The sequence below is a fragment of the Mirounga leonina genome, unplaced genomic scaffold (genome assembly GCF_011800145.1).
Source record: "Mirounga leonina isolate KUSES-001 unplaced genomic scaffold, KU_Mleo_1.0 Mir_154, whole genome shotgun sequence".
NCBI classification, from domain to species: Eukaryota; Metazoa; Chordata; class Mammalia; order Carnivora; family Phocidae; genus Mirounga; species Mirounga leonina.
The window spans coordinates 4,084,708-4,102,568 of record NW_023270389.1 but is presented as its reverse complement, the minus strand read 5'-3'; the positions used below and the strand labels follow the sequence as shown (position 1 = coordinate 4,102,568).

The window sequence follows — 17,861 nt, the reverse complement described above, 5'->3', positions numbered from 1 at the left end:
GGTTATACCATTCTGCATCACCATCCCCAATGCTTAGGGGTTCCAGTTCCTTTACTTCCTTGCCAATATTAGGTGTTAAGCTTTTAATTTTAGCCATGTTGAGTGGGTGTGTAGTGGTATCTCATAGTTTTATTGTTCATTTCTCTGATGGCTGATATGATATTGAACATCTTCCATGTGCTTTTCAACCATTTGTATATCTCTTGTGAAATGTCCAAATATTTTTCCAACTTAAAAAGTCTTAGTATTGAGTTGTAAGAATTCTGTATATAGTCTGAATACAAGCTTAGACATATCTACTGTGAATATTTTCTCCCAGTCTGTGGCTTTCCTCATTTTTCTAACAATATCTTTTGAAGAAAAGAAGCTTTAGTTTTGATGAAGTTAAATTTATGACTTTTCTTATGGTTTATGCTTTTTGTTTTGTATCTAAGAACTCTTGATCCTTCCAGGTTGTGAAGACTTTATCAGTTTTGTCCAGAATTTTTAGTTTCAGCTTTTATATGTAGGTCTTTGATTCATTTTGAATGATTTTCTGTGTATGGCATGAGGTAAGGTTTGGGGATTATTTTTTTTCCCCATACAGATACCCAGTTGCAGCAACATTTGTTGAAAATACTATCATTGAGATATCTTAGAACTTTATAAAAAATCAATTGACTATATATGTGTGGATCATTTTTGGACTGTTTTTGTTCCATTGAGCTATGTCTAATATGAATACCATGCCACCTTGATTACTGTAGTCTCCAAATGAAGTAGTACAAGTCCTTTACTTTGTTCTTTCTTTGAAATTGTTTTGGCATTCTTGGTTCTTTGCATTTCCATATAATTTTGGGTTAAGAATGTTTTATTATCCTGGCTAGAGGATTTTGGCATCCTAATCTTATGTTGAATCATTATGAATCGAGAAATTGGACAGACTTGAAACCTTGTTTAAGGAAGAATTTCACCGAATGTGAATAGCTCTGGACCTAAAATGCTGATCCCAATAGACTGGAATAATGGTGTGGTCATTCCAACAATGAAGTTGGAAAAATAGAGATGGAGAGCTTTTTCTGAATATCAGAAGGGTAGATGTTTCATTTGCTTTTGAAATTACAAAATTATGTTTGCAAGACCCACAAGTAGAAAAGTCCAGGGAAGGTTGTAGACTTGGGGGGAAAAAAAAAGATTTGGGAGCAATCAACATGGAAATAATAGAAGAACATTGTAGGACAGTGTGGAGAGAAAAGCAGGGGCCACGTATTAAGCATAGACTAGCATTTACAATTACGATGTGGATGAAGTGAGCAGATTCATAGAGGATGATAACCACCTGAGCACTGAGAAGAGAGAGAGCTAGCATAGTGTCAAGGTCGCAGAAGGTTTCCAGGAGGCAGAGTGTTTAGAAATGTCAAAAGAGGAAAAAGCAGTCTGACAGTTTTAGCCATGGAGACTCTGGTGACATTTGAGAGAACAGTTTGATGAAAGTGAACATGATAAAGCCAAATTTCGGGGAATTGGGGAGCGTGGGAGAGGAAGTCTGTTTCAGTAAAGTATGAAAATGAAAAGAGGGAGAACAGTGGAATGGTCACTGTAGAGACCCACAGAATCAGCTGCATGCTCTCTGCATAGGATAGGTGTTTCTTTTGATAAAGGGGACTAGTGAAATTTTTCTCAATATTATATCAAATCCCGTGTGCACCCAGATTTTAAAAAACTCCTTCCTCCTCTTGTCTCAACTCTGGTGCCTACATTATCTTATCCATGCCTTGACTTACTCTAACACTTCCTGTTGCAGTGGAGGCAAAGCAATGTCTTCTCATCACAATTCTTTCTTCCTGACTCCACCTCTTAAAAGGATGACTGGAGTTGGCAAAAGAGATCTCTTCAGTGACAGTTGAGTAAACAATGGAGTGATCATGGCAGAAGGTCTGCTTTGAGGGTCTGATCACCTGTTTGGACCATATTAGCTCTCTGAAATGAGGTTTCTAGATTCAGAACTCAACTGAATGAAATACCATATAAAAGGCCTTGGTGACTGTCACCAAATCCAGTGACCACTTCTCAAAGTTGTTCTTTCTAGACTCCTCCATTCTGCCATATCATTCCCACTGAAACACTCCTCTGTTGTTTTCTTGACCTGCACTTCACCTTGTTAACAGAGTTTGTTCTAAGTGCTGGATGTCATTACCGGCGGGGACACAGAGCAGGACTTCATCCTCGTGGTTTGCTTCCCCTTACATCAGTGTGATGTGGGTGAGGTAAGCACTTATTCAGAAGTCTTGTCCATGCACAGAAAATGGTTTGCTCCACGGTGATAATGTACACATGGGTGAGCCCCAAGGAAGAATTGGTAGTTCTCTCTTCACGTGCAAGGACCCCGAGCCTGGGCTCACTGGTCCTAAAGGAAGGACTTGGGCTCACTCTCTCACTTCAGCTGTCATTGTCCCTTCTCATACACTCCAGTTGCTGATGGGCATGTTCTCCTTGATGACTTCCTTTATTGCTTTCAGACACTGATCTAGCAGAATGCAGAGAAAGAACTTCACAGAAGTGACAGAATTCATCTTCCTGGGATTCTCTATCTTGGGAAAGCACCAGATAATGCTCTTTGTGGTTTTCCTTACCATCTACATTTTAATTCTAACTGGTAATGTCATCATGACCATCATCTGTGTTGACCATCATCTCCACACTCCCATGTACTTCTTCCTGGGCATGCTGGCTAGTTCTGAGACTGTGTACACACTGGTCAGTGTCCCACAAATGCTTTCTGGTCTCCTTTTCCATAACCAGCCCATCTCCTTGGCAGGCTGTGCAACTCAGATGTTCTTTTTTGTCATCTTGGCCACTAATAATTGCTTCTTGCTCACAGCAATGGGCTATGACTGCTTTGTGGCCATCTGCAACCCCCTGAGGTACACAGCCCTCATGAGCAAAGGAGTGTGTGCCACGTTGGTATGTGGGTCCTTTGGCACTGGCCTGGTTATGGCAGTTCTCCATGTGGCAGCCATGTTCAGTTTGCCCTTCTGTGGCACAGTGGTGGAGCACTTCTTCTGTGACCTTTACCCAGTCATGAAACTCTCTTGTACTGATATCACTATCAATGAGATGATCAATTATGGTGTCAGTTCATTTGTGATCCTGGTCCCTGTGGGCTTGATCTTCATTGCCTATGTCTTCATCATCTCCACCATTCTCAAGATTGCCTCCATTGAGGGCCGGAAGAAGGCCTTCACCACCTGCACCTCCCACCTCACGGTGGTCATTGTCCACTACAGCTGTGCCTCCATTGCCTACCTCAAGCCCAAGTCTGAGAACTCCATAGAACAAGACCTTCTTCTCTCAGTGACATATGCTATCATCACTCCCTTACTGAACCCTGTTGTCTACAGCCTGAGGAACAAGGAGGTCAAGGATGCCCTATGCAGAGCTGTGGGCAAAAACCATTACTCAACAGATTGAATCACTTTGTCAGGAGACTTTTAGCCCAGTGTAATGTGTGTGTGCTCACAGACATGCCACAATACACAAGTTCATTAAATACAGTGCTTCTTGAGAGTAAGGTCGAAGAGTAGAAACACTTCCCTTTTTCATGCGCTAGGGATAAGGTAGAAAGCAGGTTTATGCTCTAGTGAATATTATTCCTTAGATACGGGAATCCTTCCAAGCCAGATTAGGACTACTTGTTTATTTGCCTCAGGATTTTGGTTTGGGAACCTCTTGCCCCCGCTTCACCTGGCTCCTCTCAGTCAAGTCCTTGACCTAGTCTGGTAAGGAGATGTGAACAGGAGGCTGTTGGAGCAGATGTGGACGGAGTCTTAGGAAAACAAGCAGCAGAGACAGCCCAAGGATGGCTTTCATCCTTAGGAGTTAAATCACTTGTCCTGTATCGATCATTTCAGAAAGCGTTTCCTTAATTCTGGCTGACTGAAAAACGAAAAGCTTCAGCAAACCTCAATCCTCTATTACCCAGCCATGTGAGCTCCTCCAATAGTATTCATTTCTATGTGTATCCCTCCTTCTGTGCAGTCAAGGCAAAAACCCTTGTTCCCTGGAAGCTAGGCAGGGAGAGGATGTACCAGTGGCATTTCCGTCACTGTACTTTTATCCAGATACATTTTTCATAAAGATGGTTTTCCAACCTCTGGAAGTTTTTGGTGTTTAATTGATCTGTAGCAGCTGCAGTGGATTTGAGGTTAGTAGTCAGGTATTGGCTCTACTGATTCTAAAGTCTGAAGCAATGCCATTAAACTCCCTTCTCTCAGTAAACAGTTAAAATGTCATACTTCTCATGTGTTTATATCAAAATAACCTAACCATGCTACATTCTTGTACACCCTTAATGAGGAAGTTGTTGGAATATTTTTATGGACCTTCCCATCAGAATTTCTCTCTACTGAGACTGAGCTGGAAGATACTAAGGCAGACATGGAAACACATGTTTTCATACAGTCCTGCTCCTCATAGTTATTCCATCCCCACGTCAGCTCCTGTCCCTTAGTTTCCACTTGTGTTTTTCTGTTCTGTACCACAGAAATGACACCGAAGCCTCTTCTAGGGGAGTTGTAATTTTCTTCTGCTCTACAGATCCCTCTGTGAGGAGGTCACCAGCTGAAGGCTGAGGGGGTCTTTGCCCAGTGTCTCCTGTAGCAGGCTGTCACAGGTGCTGTAATAGCTGATGTCAGCTGATTACCAGCACCTGCTCTCCCTCTAGAAGTGTTCTAGTCCTGTAAGGAGTGCTTGGATGGACCTCAGAGGGCTTTTGAACTTTCTGAAATTATTACATCATGAGTACAAAGGTGAATGTGCCTTTTCCTTCATATTCTTACGGAAAATTTTCTCTGGCATAACCATTTCTTCCCTGAAATCCTGGCAGAAATGAGACAAGATCCAACTTCCCTCTTTTATAGATTATTTGCTTCCACAATTTCCTTAAACTCTCCCAAAGAAGCACTCTTTGACCCTGTCCATTTTTGCCCATGGTTGGTGCTGCTACTTTTTCATTAACTTGGGGAAATGGAGGGGATCAGAGCTGCTTAGCTGGGAGGCTGAGGGACGAGGGTGGTGGATGGCTATTACAAGGCACATGTGGTTGTCTTTACTGCCTCCCCCATCCCTTCCCCCCAAATCCCTAAGTTTTTAAACATCAGTCCTGCCACTCCCCTCTTACCTCATGGACAGGTGAACAGTCCTCTCCTCCTACTTTGCATGATTTCAGGTTTGGGGGAGGAAGCCTCTCCTACAAGGGATGTGCTGCCAACAGTACAAGGGTGCGTAAGCCTGTGTGGCCATAGGGCCTCCCAGTAGGAGGAATCAAGAATAGCAACTCCTTTTATTGCAGGCTCCTAAAATTGCAACACTTAGCCCCCATGTTAGCCAGCCATCTCTCTTCATCATCTTTATCATCATTCTGCACAATCTCTCTACTCCTTTATCTTGCATGCTGGAAATACCTCTATTCTTTCAGTAGTTTTTTTGTTCAGCTCTTTTGTTCATCAGAAAAATACCCGTAACTTATTAAATCTATATTTTTCAAGCACTGTGTCAAGCCATTGACTAGTTCCAGGTTTATGACCATGAGGAATGCAGGGACTGTGTTTCATGTTACTCACAGTTCAGGGGGAAGACAAAATAGCATAAAGTGCAAGAACTTTCAGCACGTGCCCAGGATTCTTGTTTGGGGTCAGGGGTGTTGTACACAAAGAACTGATCAGATCTATTAAGGTCAGGATAGAATTCATAAATGTTTAACTTTTTGTGGCATTGGGTCAGCTGAAGTCTAGGAGGCAGTCAAGGGAAGGGGAGGAGGAGCCTGAGCAGAGAGATCCAGCCTGTGAAAGCCGCAAGTGTCAGGACAGTAGGTATTTTATTCATCTCTGTATGCCCACTGCCAGGTGAGATATTAGCCTGGCAAAATAGTAGGTTCTTCATAATATCTTTGGAGAGATGACTGTGTGAACACCTATTAAATACAGGGTCCTATCTGGGGATTTGCAGGTTTTTTGGATAGGTCTATCATAGTCCCTCTGTCTGCCTTACAGACTACCCTCACCTAAAGTAAACCAACAGAGAAAAGAAGAGCAAAGCTACTTGAAGTTATTTTTCCCCATTGTGGGATTGCCTACAAGCAGTTCTCACTCACTTTTGACATTGATATATTTTGTTAGTCACTTAAAACTGGACTAGAGAAAAATCCTCCTTTTGACGGAAATTGGATTAGCACTAGGTTAGTGTGTTTTAGCTATAACCATGTTAGTGGTTAATGGTTAAAAGTGATAGCTTGACATATAAAACCAGGAGTTAAGGTATTTTAAACTTCTTTTTTTAAATTAACTTTTTTTATTCTTATGTTAATCCCCATACGTTACATCATTAGTTTTAGATGTAGTGTTCCATGATTCATTGTTTGTGCATAACACCCAGTGCTCCATGCAGAATGTGCCCTCCTCAATACCCATCACCAGGCTAACCCATCCTCCCACCCCCCTCCCCTCTAGAACCCTCAGTTTGTTTTTCAGAGTCCATCGTCTCTCATGGTTCGGTATTTTAAACTTTTTAGAAAAAAAATGAAACCAACTATTATGGGTCTTCAAATTTCAGAAATAAAATTTTCAGTGTTGACTTCGTAGCTTCTCTAGAGAAAAACTAGTTTCACCTGAGATCCTTCCAGATTGCCTACTTAAAATGCATGGTGGATTAGAGGAGAAAATAGTTGCAGCTCTCCCAACAATAAGTATAACAAATACTTTCTTAATGAGTACAAATGTCTCAGGGAGGAGAGAGGGGTGGGGGTGGGGTTCAGCAGGAGAGAAAATGAAGCCAAAAGGCGACCAGGGAGTATATGGCACACTTTACTTTAACTTGTACAAAGACATATTTAAAAGGTGCAAGGTTCCAAATCAGTTTTGTAGCCTTGCTGAAGTGTGTCTACGTGTGAGTGTGTATGTGAGATCATGTGTGTATGAGCATGCACATGTGTGTTTTTGCGGGCAGACAGAACATTTGGGAGTTTTAGATGTGATGAGTGCCATGATAAGCAGTAATGCCTTATTTGTATTATGTAATAACTATCCCTAATATTTATGTAGTTCTTTACAGTTCACAAAGGTCTTTCCCATTCATGACCTCATTTGAGTTTCCCAGCACCCCTGTAAGGGACAGAGTACTGCCCCGTTTTTCAGATGAATACAGTGGGGGTAGATGAAGTGAATTTCCCGAAGTCGCATACACCATTAGAGAGAGGACTAACACAGAAGTGAGCCTCACAGATCTGTTAATTCTGAACGCCATGCTCTTGTTCCATGTGCACATACACATCTTATTCTTACCAGGGAATAAGATATGAGGAGTAAACCTTGTGTTTAAATGCTAAAGCTTCATTTCAATCAGTAGCAATGGACCCTTCCTGAAATATCCTATTTCTTTCTTTGCCTTTGTAAACAAAGCCTATTGAAGATCATGAATATATTTCTTTAAATGTTTACTATGAAGCACTTAAATTTATATCCTGGTTCACTGAGGTCTTCACTAGGAACAGAGCTTATAATAGAGTATTTGCTTCTGAATTAGATGACCCACATATTCTAGGATTTTGAGTTTTGTGTTAGCATCATAGGATTTCTGAATTTTTAAATGATTGTTTGTTACATCAACAAATACGCCTGTCCACTCTGAGTATCAGGCACAGAGTTAGGCAATAGGGATACAGAAATAAGACCTGAGCCTTGCTGTTGAGTGGCTAATAATTTACTTGCAACCCATTTCAATAAAGATTAATGCTATCCAAGAATACCATGGAACCAGAGAGAAGAAAATGGCATAACCTAGTTGGTGACCTTCATCTGTAATGTCCTTTGTATGGTAGGAACCGGTCACAGTGAATGAATTTGGTGAGTCCAAATACTGCCCTAGGAAGATTCCCAACATTGTGTCTACTCAGATATAGCAAGTGCACCACGATTAATGAATCCAAAATTGTAATGGATCATCCACCATGTCTAATATACAATTACAAAATGCTCAACATGGGAACAAAAAGAAAAATATGACCCATAGTCAACAGAAAAGCAAATGGATCAACAGAAATTCTAGAATATGAAGAAGACAAAAAAAAAGAACAAAATGAGGTTTTAGTGATTCATGCAACAATATAAGAAGTCTAATGCCCATGTAATTGGGGCCTCAAAAAGAGGGTAGAATGTGGCAAATACTTGAAGACCTATTGGCCAACAATTTCCCAAATTAAAGAGAGACTTTTACAGATCCAAGAATCTGCATGAATCCCAAGCAGGATAAATGAAAAGAATATCAAATCTATGTATTTCAGTGTCAAATCTTTGAAACCAAAGATATGATGAGATCGAAACCAAAGATAAAGGAAAATCTTTGAAAGTCATCACTAAAGTAAACCTATTACATATCAGGGAATAACAATAACTTCTAATTAGAAACAATGGAGACCAGTAAACAATTAAATGACATTTTTAGTGTTAAGCCAGAACTCTATATCCAGTAGAAATATCATTCAAAAACAAAGGTGAAGTAGGTATTTTCAGGTAAGTGAACATTGAGCTAATTTACATACTACCAGCGTGCTAAAAGGAGTTCTTCAGGTTGAAGGAAGAGGATATTAGAGGCAAGCTATAGGAATGGATATGACTGGAAATGGCCAATAGTGAATGAATATAACCTATCTTGTTTTTCTTCTCTGAATGATTTTTAAGGAATATATGTAAAGAAAAATATTATGAGGCTCATAATGTATGTACATGTCATACATATAACTGTAGTTCAAAGAAAGGTAAACTTCACTCTTGAGATGCCTTTAACAAGAAGTGGTCAATTTTAACTCTAAGAAAGATTGTGATAGGTTAAGAATGCATGTGTTAAGGGGCACCTGGATGGCTCATTTGATTGTCTGCCTTTGGCTCGGGTCATGATCTTAGGGATGGAGCTCTGCATTGGGCTCCCTGCTCAGTGGGGAGTTGGCTTCTCCCTCTCCCTCTGCCCCCACCACTCGTGCTCGCACATGCACACTCTCAAATAAATGAATAAAATATTTAAAAAATAAAAAAAAGCATGTGTTAATAGAACAATGAGGTATAGCTAAGGCAGTAGAGAAAACAACACAGAATAAAGCGAGGGACAGAGGAACAAATAACAAATGGGGCAAATTAAAAACATAGCAGAACAGTAGACTTAAACCCAACAATATTAATAACGATGTTCAACCTAAATATACCAACCATGTCAATGAAAAGGCAGGCATTGTCAGAATGGATAAAAACCAGCAAGACAACTCTATGCTATTAATAAGAGAGCTACTTGAAATATGTAAATTGAAAGAAAGGGGTAAGGATACACAATATGAACTCTAATTGTACTGGAGTGGTTATACCTTCCAGAATTTCCTATAGCATTTTTGATAGTAAAGAAATTATTTCAATTTTATCTAAAAGTTTCATTATTTCATTTGTACTTTATAGTTAATATCAGATAAATTATCAAAACTATTACTATAAAGAGGGAGATTTTATTAAAATAAAGGCCATCCACAAGACCTAACAATCTTAAATGTGCAAGCTCCTAATACTAGAGCTCCAAAATTAAACCTAAGTTAAATAGAGAAGTAAATAAATCTATAGTTCTGGTTGGAGATTTTAATATTTCTCTTAGCAATTGAGTAGACAGAAAATAAGCATTAAGAAAGCTGTTCCAGTTTTAATCAACTGAATCTATTGATACTTATAGAACATTCCAACTAATAGCAGAATACCATTTCAAGTGCACATGGAATCGAGCACGTGACATGTTGTAAAACAAGATTCAATAAATTTGTTTTCTGTCCATAATGGAATTAAATTGTAAGTAAAACATCTGGAAAAAATACTTAAACATTTGGATATTAAAACAGCCTGATAAATAATGGCTTAAAGAATAATAGAAATTGGAAAATATTCTGAAATGAATAAGATATTAAAATGTAAGATATTAAAACAAATGAGATCTAGCAGTGCTTAGAAAGTATGATACACTATACTTAGTGTAGAGAAATAGGGTATCAGTTGTGGTCCATTCAAGAGACAGAAATCAGAGTAGTTTGAATATGCAAATTTAATATAACGAATTAATTGTAACAAGATTGCCTGTTGATTCAGGCAACATGGGGCCACAAATGGCCAGGCGATGGCCTCATCTTTTTATTCCCCGGTGGAAATACTTTCCCCATGGGGATGAAGACCAGTGGAGCTCAAGGATGCTGGGATAGGAAGAAAAATTCTGCAAGTGAGTTATTAGCTATAATAGGTGAAAGCAGGAGTGGTTTCTTTCACTCCTTTTAACTTCTAGACCCATGAATTCTGGCTGTAGAATCGTCTGATTCAAAATGTACACTGCTTGCTTTAGAATGGAACTCTGTCATTTCAAAGTATTTCTCAACTGGTGATGTAACCCTGTCATCAGTAGGCTATTCATCCTTCCAATACATCAGCTATTTCTGGATGATGGAGTATATGGTATGACTAGTTTCATGAACATGAGTCTAGTGCTGTACTTCCTTAACTGTGAAATGAGTGTTTTGATCAGCTGTAATGCTGGGGAATGCTGTGATGGTGGTGAAGGCATTTTGAGTGTCCACAGATAGCATGCTGGCAGAAGCATTATGGGCAGGGAAAGAAAATCCATTTTCAGAATATGTGCCTATCCGAGCAAAGACTAATCTCTGCCCCTTCCATGATGGAAGAGGTCCAATGTAATTAACCTGCACTAGGCTGGTGTTTGTGTTTGCTTGCTTGTTTGCTTTTTAACGACGAATGGTGCCACCCTTAGGGCTGTGGATTGGTCTGTGTTCTTGGCAGATCAGATGTTCGACAGTTGTGTTAGGTCAGTCTTGGTAAGGGGGCATCCATACTGTTGAGGCCACCCCTGCCAATATGGCCACTTTGTTCGTGGACCTTTGAACAAATGCTTAGGTAGCTGGGGAAAGAGGCTGGCTGACATCCTTGGAGCATGCCGTTTTGTCCACGTGACCACAATGAGCCCCCATTTTGGTTGGTGAACCATGGGGAGATTTTTGGGTCCCAAGATATTGGTGTCGATTCAGGGTCCACATCAAGTAGACCTTCAAAGGTCCAGGTATTTTCTATTCCTCAATGAGGTCACTCTAGTATATAGGCACAGTTCCCCTTCGGGGGGGGGGAAGGTTTGGTGGAAGATTTACAGTGTGTGTTTACATTAACGATGCAGGATACTTCCTCAAGGAGACTTGCCCTCCCTTTCAATCAAGAGGCTCTGAGTCTGGATTGATGTAGGTTTGGAAACTGGTGGAGAGTCTGGACTGGTCAACTCTACTGTGGTGACTGAAACTAGGTGACAGATGTACTGTTAGTTCAGGTCTGACCTGCAGTGGGCCATTTGGTTCCAGGTCACCCTGTGAATGAATGAAGGTAGACACCTAGCAATTGGCAGAGTCCCCACAGTGGCTCTCTGATATACCCTTTTAGTAGCAAGTGTTCTTCTTACTGAGATAGTAAATAAGGAGCAATATTGTATTACTATGGAAATTGTAGATTCACGGCACTGTAAAAGATTTGAAAGAAACGGATGGTAATACACATCCTATCTCCACTTAAGTCTTCCTGTTTGGCCTACGAAGAAGTCAGATGTATGTTAGAGAATGAGTGTGGGCTGTTGTAAACCTAATAACCTAATAACCTTGTGACCTCAATTGTAGTTCTTGCCCCAGGTGTCCTATCTTTGCTGAAATGAATCGACATGTTATTTGGTATGTAATTATTTTTTTATTTTTATTTTAATTTTTTTAAATTTTTTTTTTAAAGATTTTTTATTTATCTGAGAGAGAGAATGGGAGACAGAGAGTATGAGAGGGGGAGGATCAGAGGGAGAAGCAGACGGCCCGCTGAGCAGGGAGTCCGATGCGGGACTCGATCCCGGGCCTCCAGGATCATGACCTGAGCCGAAGGCAGTTGCTTAACCAACTGAGCCACCCAGGCGCCCTTGGTATGTAATTATTGACCTGGATAAAGAATTTATCTACATACCAAGTTTAAAGATAACCGGGAGCAGTTGCTTTTATTTGGGAGGGCCAACGGTATTATTTGCATTGTCTTGCTGTAAAGCCAGGAACATCCTTCTCCCTGTTGTTACATAGACCACAGAAATCTTGCTTGTCATAACATTTCATAAAACCTCACACTTATCGGGGCGCCTGGGTGGCTCAGTCGTTAAGCGTCTGCCTTCGGCTCAGGTCATGGTCCCAGGGTCCTGGGATCGAGCCCAACATCGGGCTCCCTGCTCGGCGGGAAGCCTGCTTCTCCCTCTCCCACTCCCCCTGCTTGTGTTCCCTCTCTGGCTGTGTGTCTCTGTCAAATAAATAAATAAAATCTTTAAAAAAAAAAAAAACAAACCTCACACTTATCAACTATACTGATGAGATTGTACAGATTGGATCTGTTGAACAGAAAGTAGCAATTACTATAGGTGTTTAGCAAGAAGTGAATGGGAGGGTAAATCCTAATTCTGCATCGGTCAGGGTCTAATTCAAAGACCTGTCACACAGTAATTAGAATAGGGCGTTTAATATAATGAATTATTAACTTCAAGGAACTGGAGCGATGAGATATTGGTAGCGGTTAGTAAAGATCATCCTGAAGAACCTGCAGAGTGGTGTGATAAAAGGAACTGCCACTATCCCCAAGCCTAAGATAGGGTTGTGTGGGAAGACAAATTTTCTCAGGAATTTTAGTGTTCCTGAGCCATGGAAAAGTATATAAGAGTAGAGGGTTTGCTTTTATTTCCCCTCGAAACATTTTATTTTTTCCATACAATGAGGATTAGATGTGCAGCCATTTGTTTCTCTCATGGTGGAGCTAATTGCTTCTATGCAATAAAGCTGCTCTTATCTTCCCCAGAGCCAATGGTGGTTTTTGTTTTTGTTTTTGGTTTTGGTTAGGCACCTGAGTTAGAGTATTAGCTCCCCGCTTGTTTACATTTCAAAGGGGTGGAGCTTGGAGCTCTGAAGAAATTTTCTAAGTTGCAAAAGCCATAGACACTGAGTTTATCTTCCTCCTGGAGAGATTTATTTACATAACAAAGGATTAAAGATCCTTTGCATCCTGTCTCCAAGGAGACACTCTGAGGAAGAATAGTCTTTCCCTGTTACAAATGGAGGACATTTATATTTCTTCACCTCTTGAATCCAGAGTAAGTGTGCCACTTGTAAGGATATATTTTCCATCTGGCTCTTATCACACCACTCTGCAGGATTGCAAATGTGGGGAGACTAATGCTCCAATGTCCTCTGACTGTTGATTGTTCAGGGAGCATAATAAGAAATCTGTTCTGATTCAGAACCTCATGTGTGCATTCAGGGAAATTTAATAAAGATGGATATTAAAAACTCAGCAAGCACCTGGGGAGAGGCAACCCTTCCTGTATGAGGGTTAAGATCTGGACCTTATTGGCAAGGGCCCGATATTGACTTACTGTGATTCGCTTCGGAATTTGCCAGAAATTTGCCCTCTAGCATGCTGGGGAAAGCTGTTCCAAGGATGGTGTCTCTTTGGAAGCACTTCACTATGCAAAGAGGGATGCTGAGGGAAACTGCTTATTTCTGGGTGCTCTTGATTTGCTATGAACCACAGGAGCTGGATGCTAGAGAAACCACCTGTGTTGTAAGACCTTGGTGCTGGTGAAGCCAGCCCACGCTAAAGAAGCCTGCCAAATGGAACACATGGGGCCCTGGGAGGGAAGTCCCTTCCTCCTGCAATATGTCTGCAGGGCCCTGTCCCAGACAGAGCTTAATGTGCCACTTGTCAGGGGTCCAGTTCAATTTCTTCAGAGTAAGCAATGAAGGGAAATTTGAAATTGAAGGGCAGTAAATTGATAAATGGCACACAAAGGTGTACAATCAATTATATGTCACTGCTTCCAGTCAGGCAGGAGGTAATAACTACTACTAATCAAGTAGTAGTTATTATAAAGTTATAAAGTAGAAAAAAACATGAATCTCTTTTCAGATTTTGGAGAATGGACAGTGAAAGACTGATTCTTGAGGGAAGATAAACACAAATATTAAGCTCCGTGATTACCCTGGCCTTTTGCCTAAAGGTGCTTGGCAAGAGATAGGAAAGTGAAGTCTAAGCAGAAGACAGGGTCTTACTGAGCTGAGGAGATTGAAAATAGAAATTAAGGGCTGATGGCATGGTTGGAAATTGTGGGGCAGTGTGTGGAGGGGGAAGCCACACAAAATATGAGCCCTGGAAAGGTGCATAAGCATCTCTTGGTCTTGAGCTGAATGCCAAGCTACACATATGTGGGACCAGGCTCTGTAAGGCTGGTACAAAACAACTATAGGGGAATGGGAGCTAAATGGATGGTGAAGTTTGCACTTGGCTGTTAGACATTGGTGTCTGACCAAGTAGAGAAGCTTAGCATCCTGGGTCCTCTGCTGAGACTCCAGTAGGACTGTATCTTAGGAATAGGGCTACTCTAACCTTAAACTGAAGGCTAAGGAGACCTGCCTATCAGAACTTAATAGGGTCCACAAATAACCTATTAATATAACAGAAAAAAGTTCAAAGCTCTTTAAAGGTAAAGTAGGAAGGGACAAATGAAGGGGGGGATGTCAGAGGGGGAGATGAACCATGAGAGACCATGGACTCTGAGAAATAAACTGAGGGTTCTAGAGGGGAGGGGTGGGGGGATGGGTTAGCCTGGTGATGGGTATTAAAGAGGGCACGTATTGAATGGAGTACTGGGTGTTATATGCAAATAAGGAATCACGGAACACTACAGCAAAAACTAATGATGATTAACAATAAAATATAAAATTAAAAGGTAAACCAGAAAAACTGTAGCATTCCACACCTAAAATTCAAAATCTTTAGCATTAGCATAAAATGCTACTAGAAGATACACGAAGTGGAAAAATGTCACAGTCAGAAAAAAATCAGAAGAAATGAAAAATAGAATGGAATGAGCAGACAAGGATGTTAAAGCTATCACAAATACTGTGGGTACATCCAAGGATTAAAATAAAACACAGATGTAATGAGAAGAAGGGAAGATCAAAAAGAAGCAGATGTACCTTCTAAATGTAAAAGGAAATACATGATCTGCAATGAATTTCACTGGATAAGGTTAATAAATGGGAAACTGTAGAAGAGAAGATCACTGAACGTGAAGAAAGAGCAGTAGAAATCAGCTAAAAGAGAGCTATAAATAAGAGATTGGAAACTAGTAACCTGTGGAAAAAGTCTAGCACCCCTCATGTAAAGGCAGTAGAATCCCAGAAGGAAAGACTAGAGAGTGAAGAGGACAGTAAAAGTATCTGGATACATAACAGCAATGCCATTTTAAAATTGGATAAAAAATTAAACCCATACAACAAGGAATTATAAGTAAGGGATACACATACACCCCACCCACCCCAGGGCACATCCAAATCCCATTGCTGAGACTGGTGATGAAGGAAACATTAAAAGTTGCAATTGCTGGATCATAGGGTAGTTATATTTGTAGTACTAGGTATTTACCCAAAAGACACAAAAATACAGATTCAAAGGTGCACACGTACACCGGTTTATAACAGCATTATCAACACTAGCCAAACTATGGAGAGCGCCCAAATGTCCATCGACTGATGAATGGATAAAGAAGATGTGGTATATATATATTGCAATGGAATTAGTCTTAAAAAATGAAATCTTGCCACTTGCAACAATGTGGATGAAGCTAGAGTGTATTATGCTAAACCAAATAAGTCAGAGAAAGACAAATACCATATGATTTCACTCGTGGAATTTAAGAAACAAAACAGATGAACATATGGAAAGGAAAAAAGGGAAACCATAAGAGACTTTTAATGATAGAGAATGAACTGAGTGTTGATGGAGGGAGGTGGAAGGGGGATGGGTACTAAGGGCAGACACTCATGGTGAGACTGGGTGTTACATGTAAGTGATGAGTCACTAAATTCTACTCCTGAAACCAATATTACACTATGCTTACTAACTAGAATTTAAATAAAAATTTGAAAAAGGAAAGACAAATTATGTACATGGGAATACAGAAAAAAATTCGGATTTCTGGTCAAAAATAATGAAAGTCAGAAGACAATGGAACAATATGCTTAAAGTGTTAAATGACAAAGTCTGTTAGCTTCATTTTGTATTCAGAGAAAACAGGACTAAAAAATGAGGCTAAATAATTTTTCAGACAAACCAAAGAATTTATTACCAACAGACCTGCGCCACAAGAAACATTGAATTCTTTGGACAGAAGGAAAATCATCCCTAATGGAAATGTGGATGTATACAAAAAATACACACACATATATGTCAGAAGTAGTAAATTTGTGTGAATAGGATACACACCTTATTTTAAAATTTCTTTAAAAAAAAAATGTGAAGTTTAAGACCTGCAGAACTATAGAAAGGACAGGAGAGGGAAGGACACTTGAGATCTTATGTTCTGTGTGATGTGGTATTATGTTTATGTAGGTGTTCTGGCAAGGGTGCATAGTATAAAGTCTGAGCAACCCCTAAAATGTGAGACAAAGTAGTATAGTTAAGCCAATATTGCCTTGCACTACTAGGTATTTACCCCAAAGATACAAATGTAGGGATCCGAAGGGGTACGTGCACCCCGATGTTTATAGCAGCAATGTCCACAATAGCCAAGCTGTGGAAAGAGCCAAGATGTCTGTCGACAGATGAATGGATAAAGAAGATGTGGTCCATATATACAATGGAATATTATGCAGCCATCAAAAGGAATGAGATCTTGCCATTTGCAATGACACGGATGGAACTGGAGGGTGTTATGCTGAGCGAAATAAGTCAGAGAAAGACATGTATCATATGACCTCACGAATATGAGGAATTCTTAATCTCAGGAAACAAACTGAGGGTTGCTGGAGTGGGGGGTGGGATGGGAGGGATGGGGTGACTGGGCGATAGACATTGGGGAAGGGTATGTGCTATGGTGAGTGCTGTGAATTGTGCAAGACTATTGAATCACAGATCTGTACCTCTGAAATAATGCAATCTATGTTAAAAAAAGAAGATAGGAGGGGAAGAATGAAGGGGGGGAATCGGAGGGGGAGACAAACCATGAGAGACTATGGACTTTGAGAAACAAACAGGGTTCTAGAGGGGAGGGGGGTGGGAGGATGGGTTAGCCTGGTGATGGGTATTAAAGAGGGCACGTTCTGCATGGAGTACTGGGTGTTGTACACAAACAATGAATCATGGAACACTACATCTAAAACTAACGATGTAATGTATGGTGATTAACATAACAATAAAAAATTAAAATTATAATGAAAAAAAAAGCCAATATTGCCAATAAGATGGAATCCTAAAACATACTTGATTAATTCAAATAAGTCAGAATAAGGGGGAAAAATGGAACAAAGAGGAGATGGGCTACCATTTTGTTCTATTTAACCCAACTGTATTGATAATTACATTAAACCTAATTGCTATGAACACTCCAGTTAAAATGGAGAGTTTGTGAGGAAAAAGACTTAACTGTGCTTTCTATAGCACTGGGCGTTATACAAACAATGAATCGTGGAGCACTACATCAAAAAACTAACTTTGTAGTATGGTGACTAACATAAAAAACAAAAATATACTTCAGATAAAATATTAAAATGAAAAATAATGTACTGTGCAAAAACTATAGTATAGTAATCGTATTTATGAGATTATCAGACACAGATATTTCACAATAGCGAGGCAAGCCATCAGGAAGATGTAACAGTCTTACGCACACATGTAATAGCAGAGCTTCAAAACCCATGATAGAAAAACAGACTAAAAGTAGAATAGAGCCACAATTATGAGATT

At 40.1% G+C, this 17,861-nt stretch overlaps 1 protein-coding gene across 1 annotated transcript in view; it reads left to right on the top strand.

Annotated features, from left to right (window-relative positions):
* Positions 1-1,788: 1,788 nt before the first annotated feature.
* The window catches only part of LOC118013960 (olfactory receptor 10J3-like), a 155,191-nt gene continuing 139,118 nt past the window's right edge, over positions 1,789-17,861 (top strand). Inside the window, exon 1 of the mRNA XM_035009907.1 lies at positions 1,789-3,008. Coding sequence (XP_034865798.1) covers positions 2,515-3,008 — 494 coding nt within the window. The 5' untranslated portion in view covers positions 1,789-2,514. The remainder of the gene's footprint in view (positions 3,009-17,861) is intronic.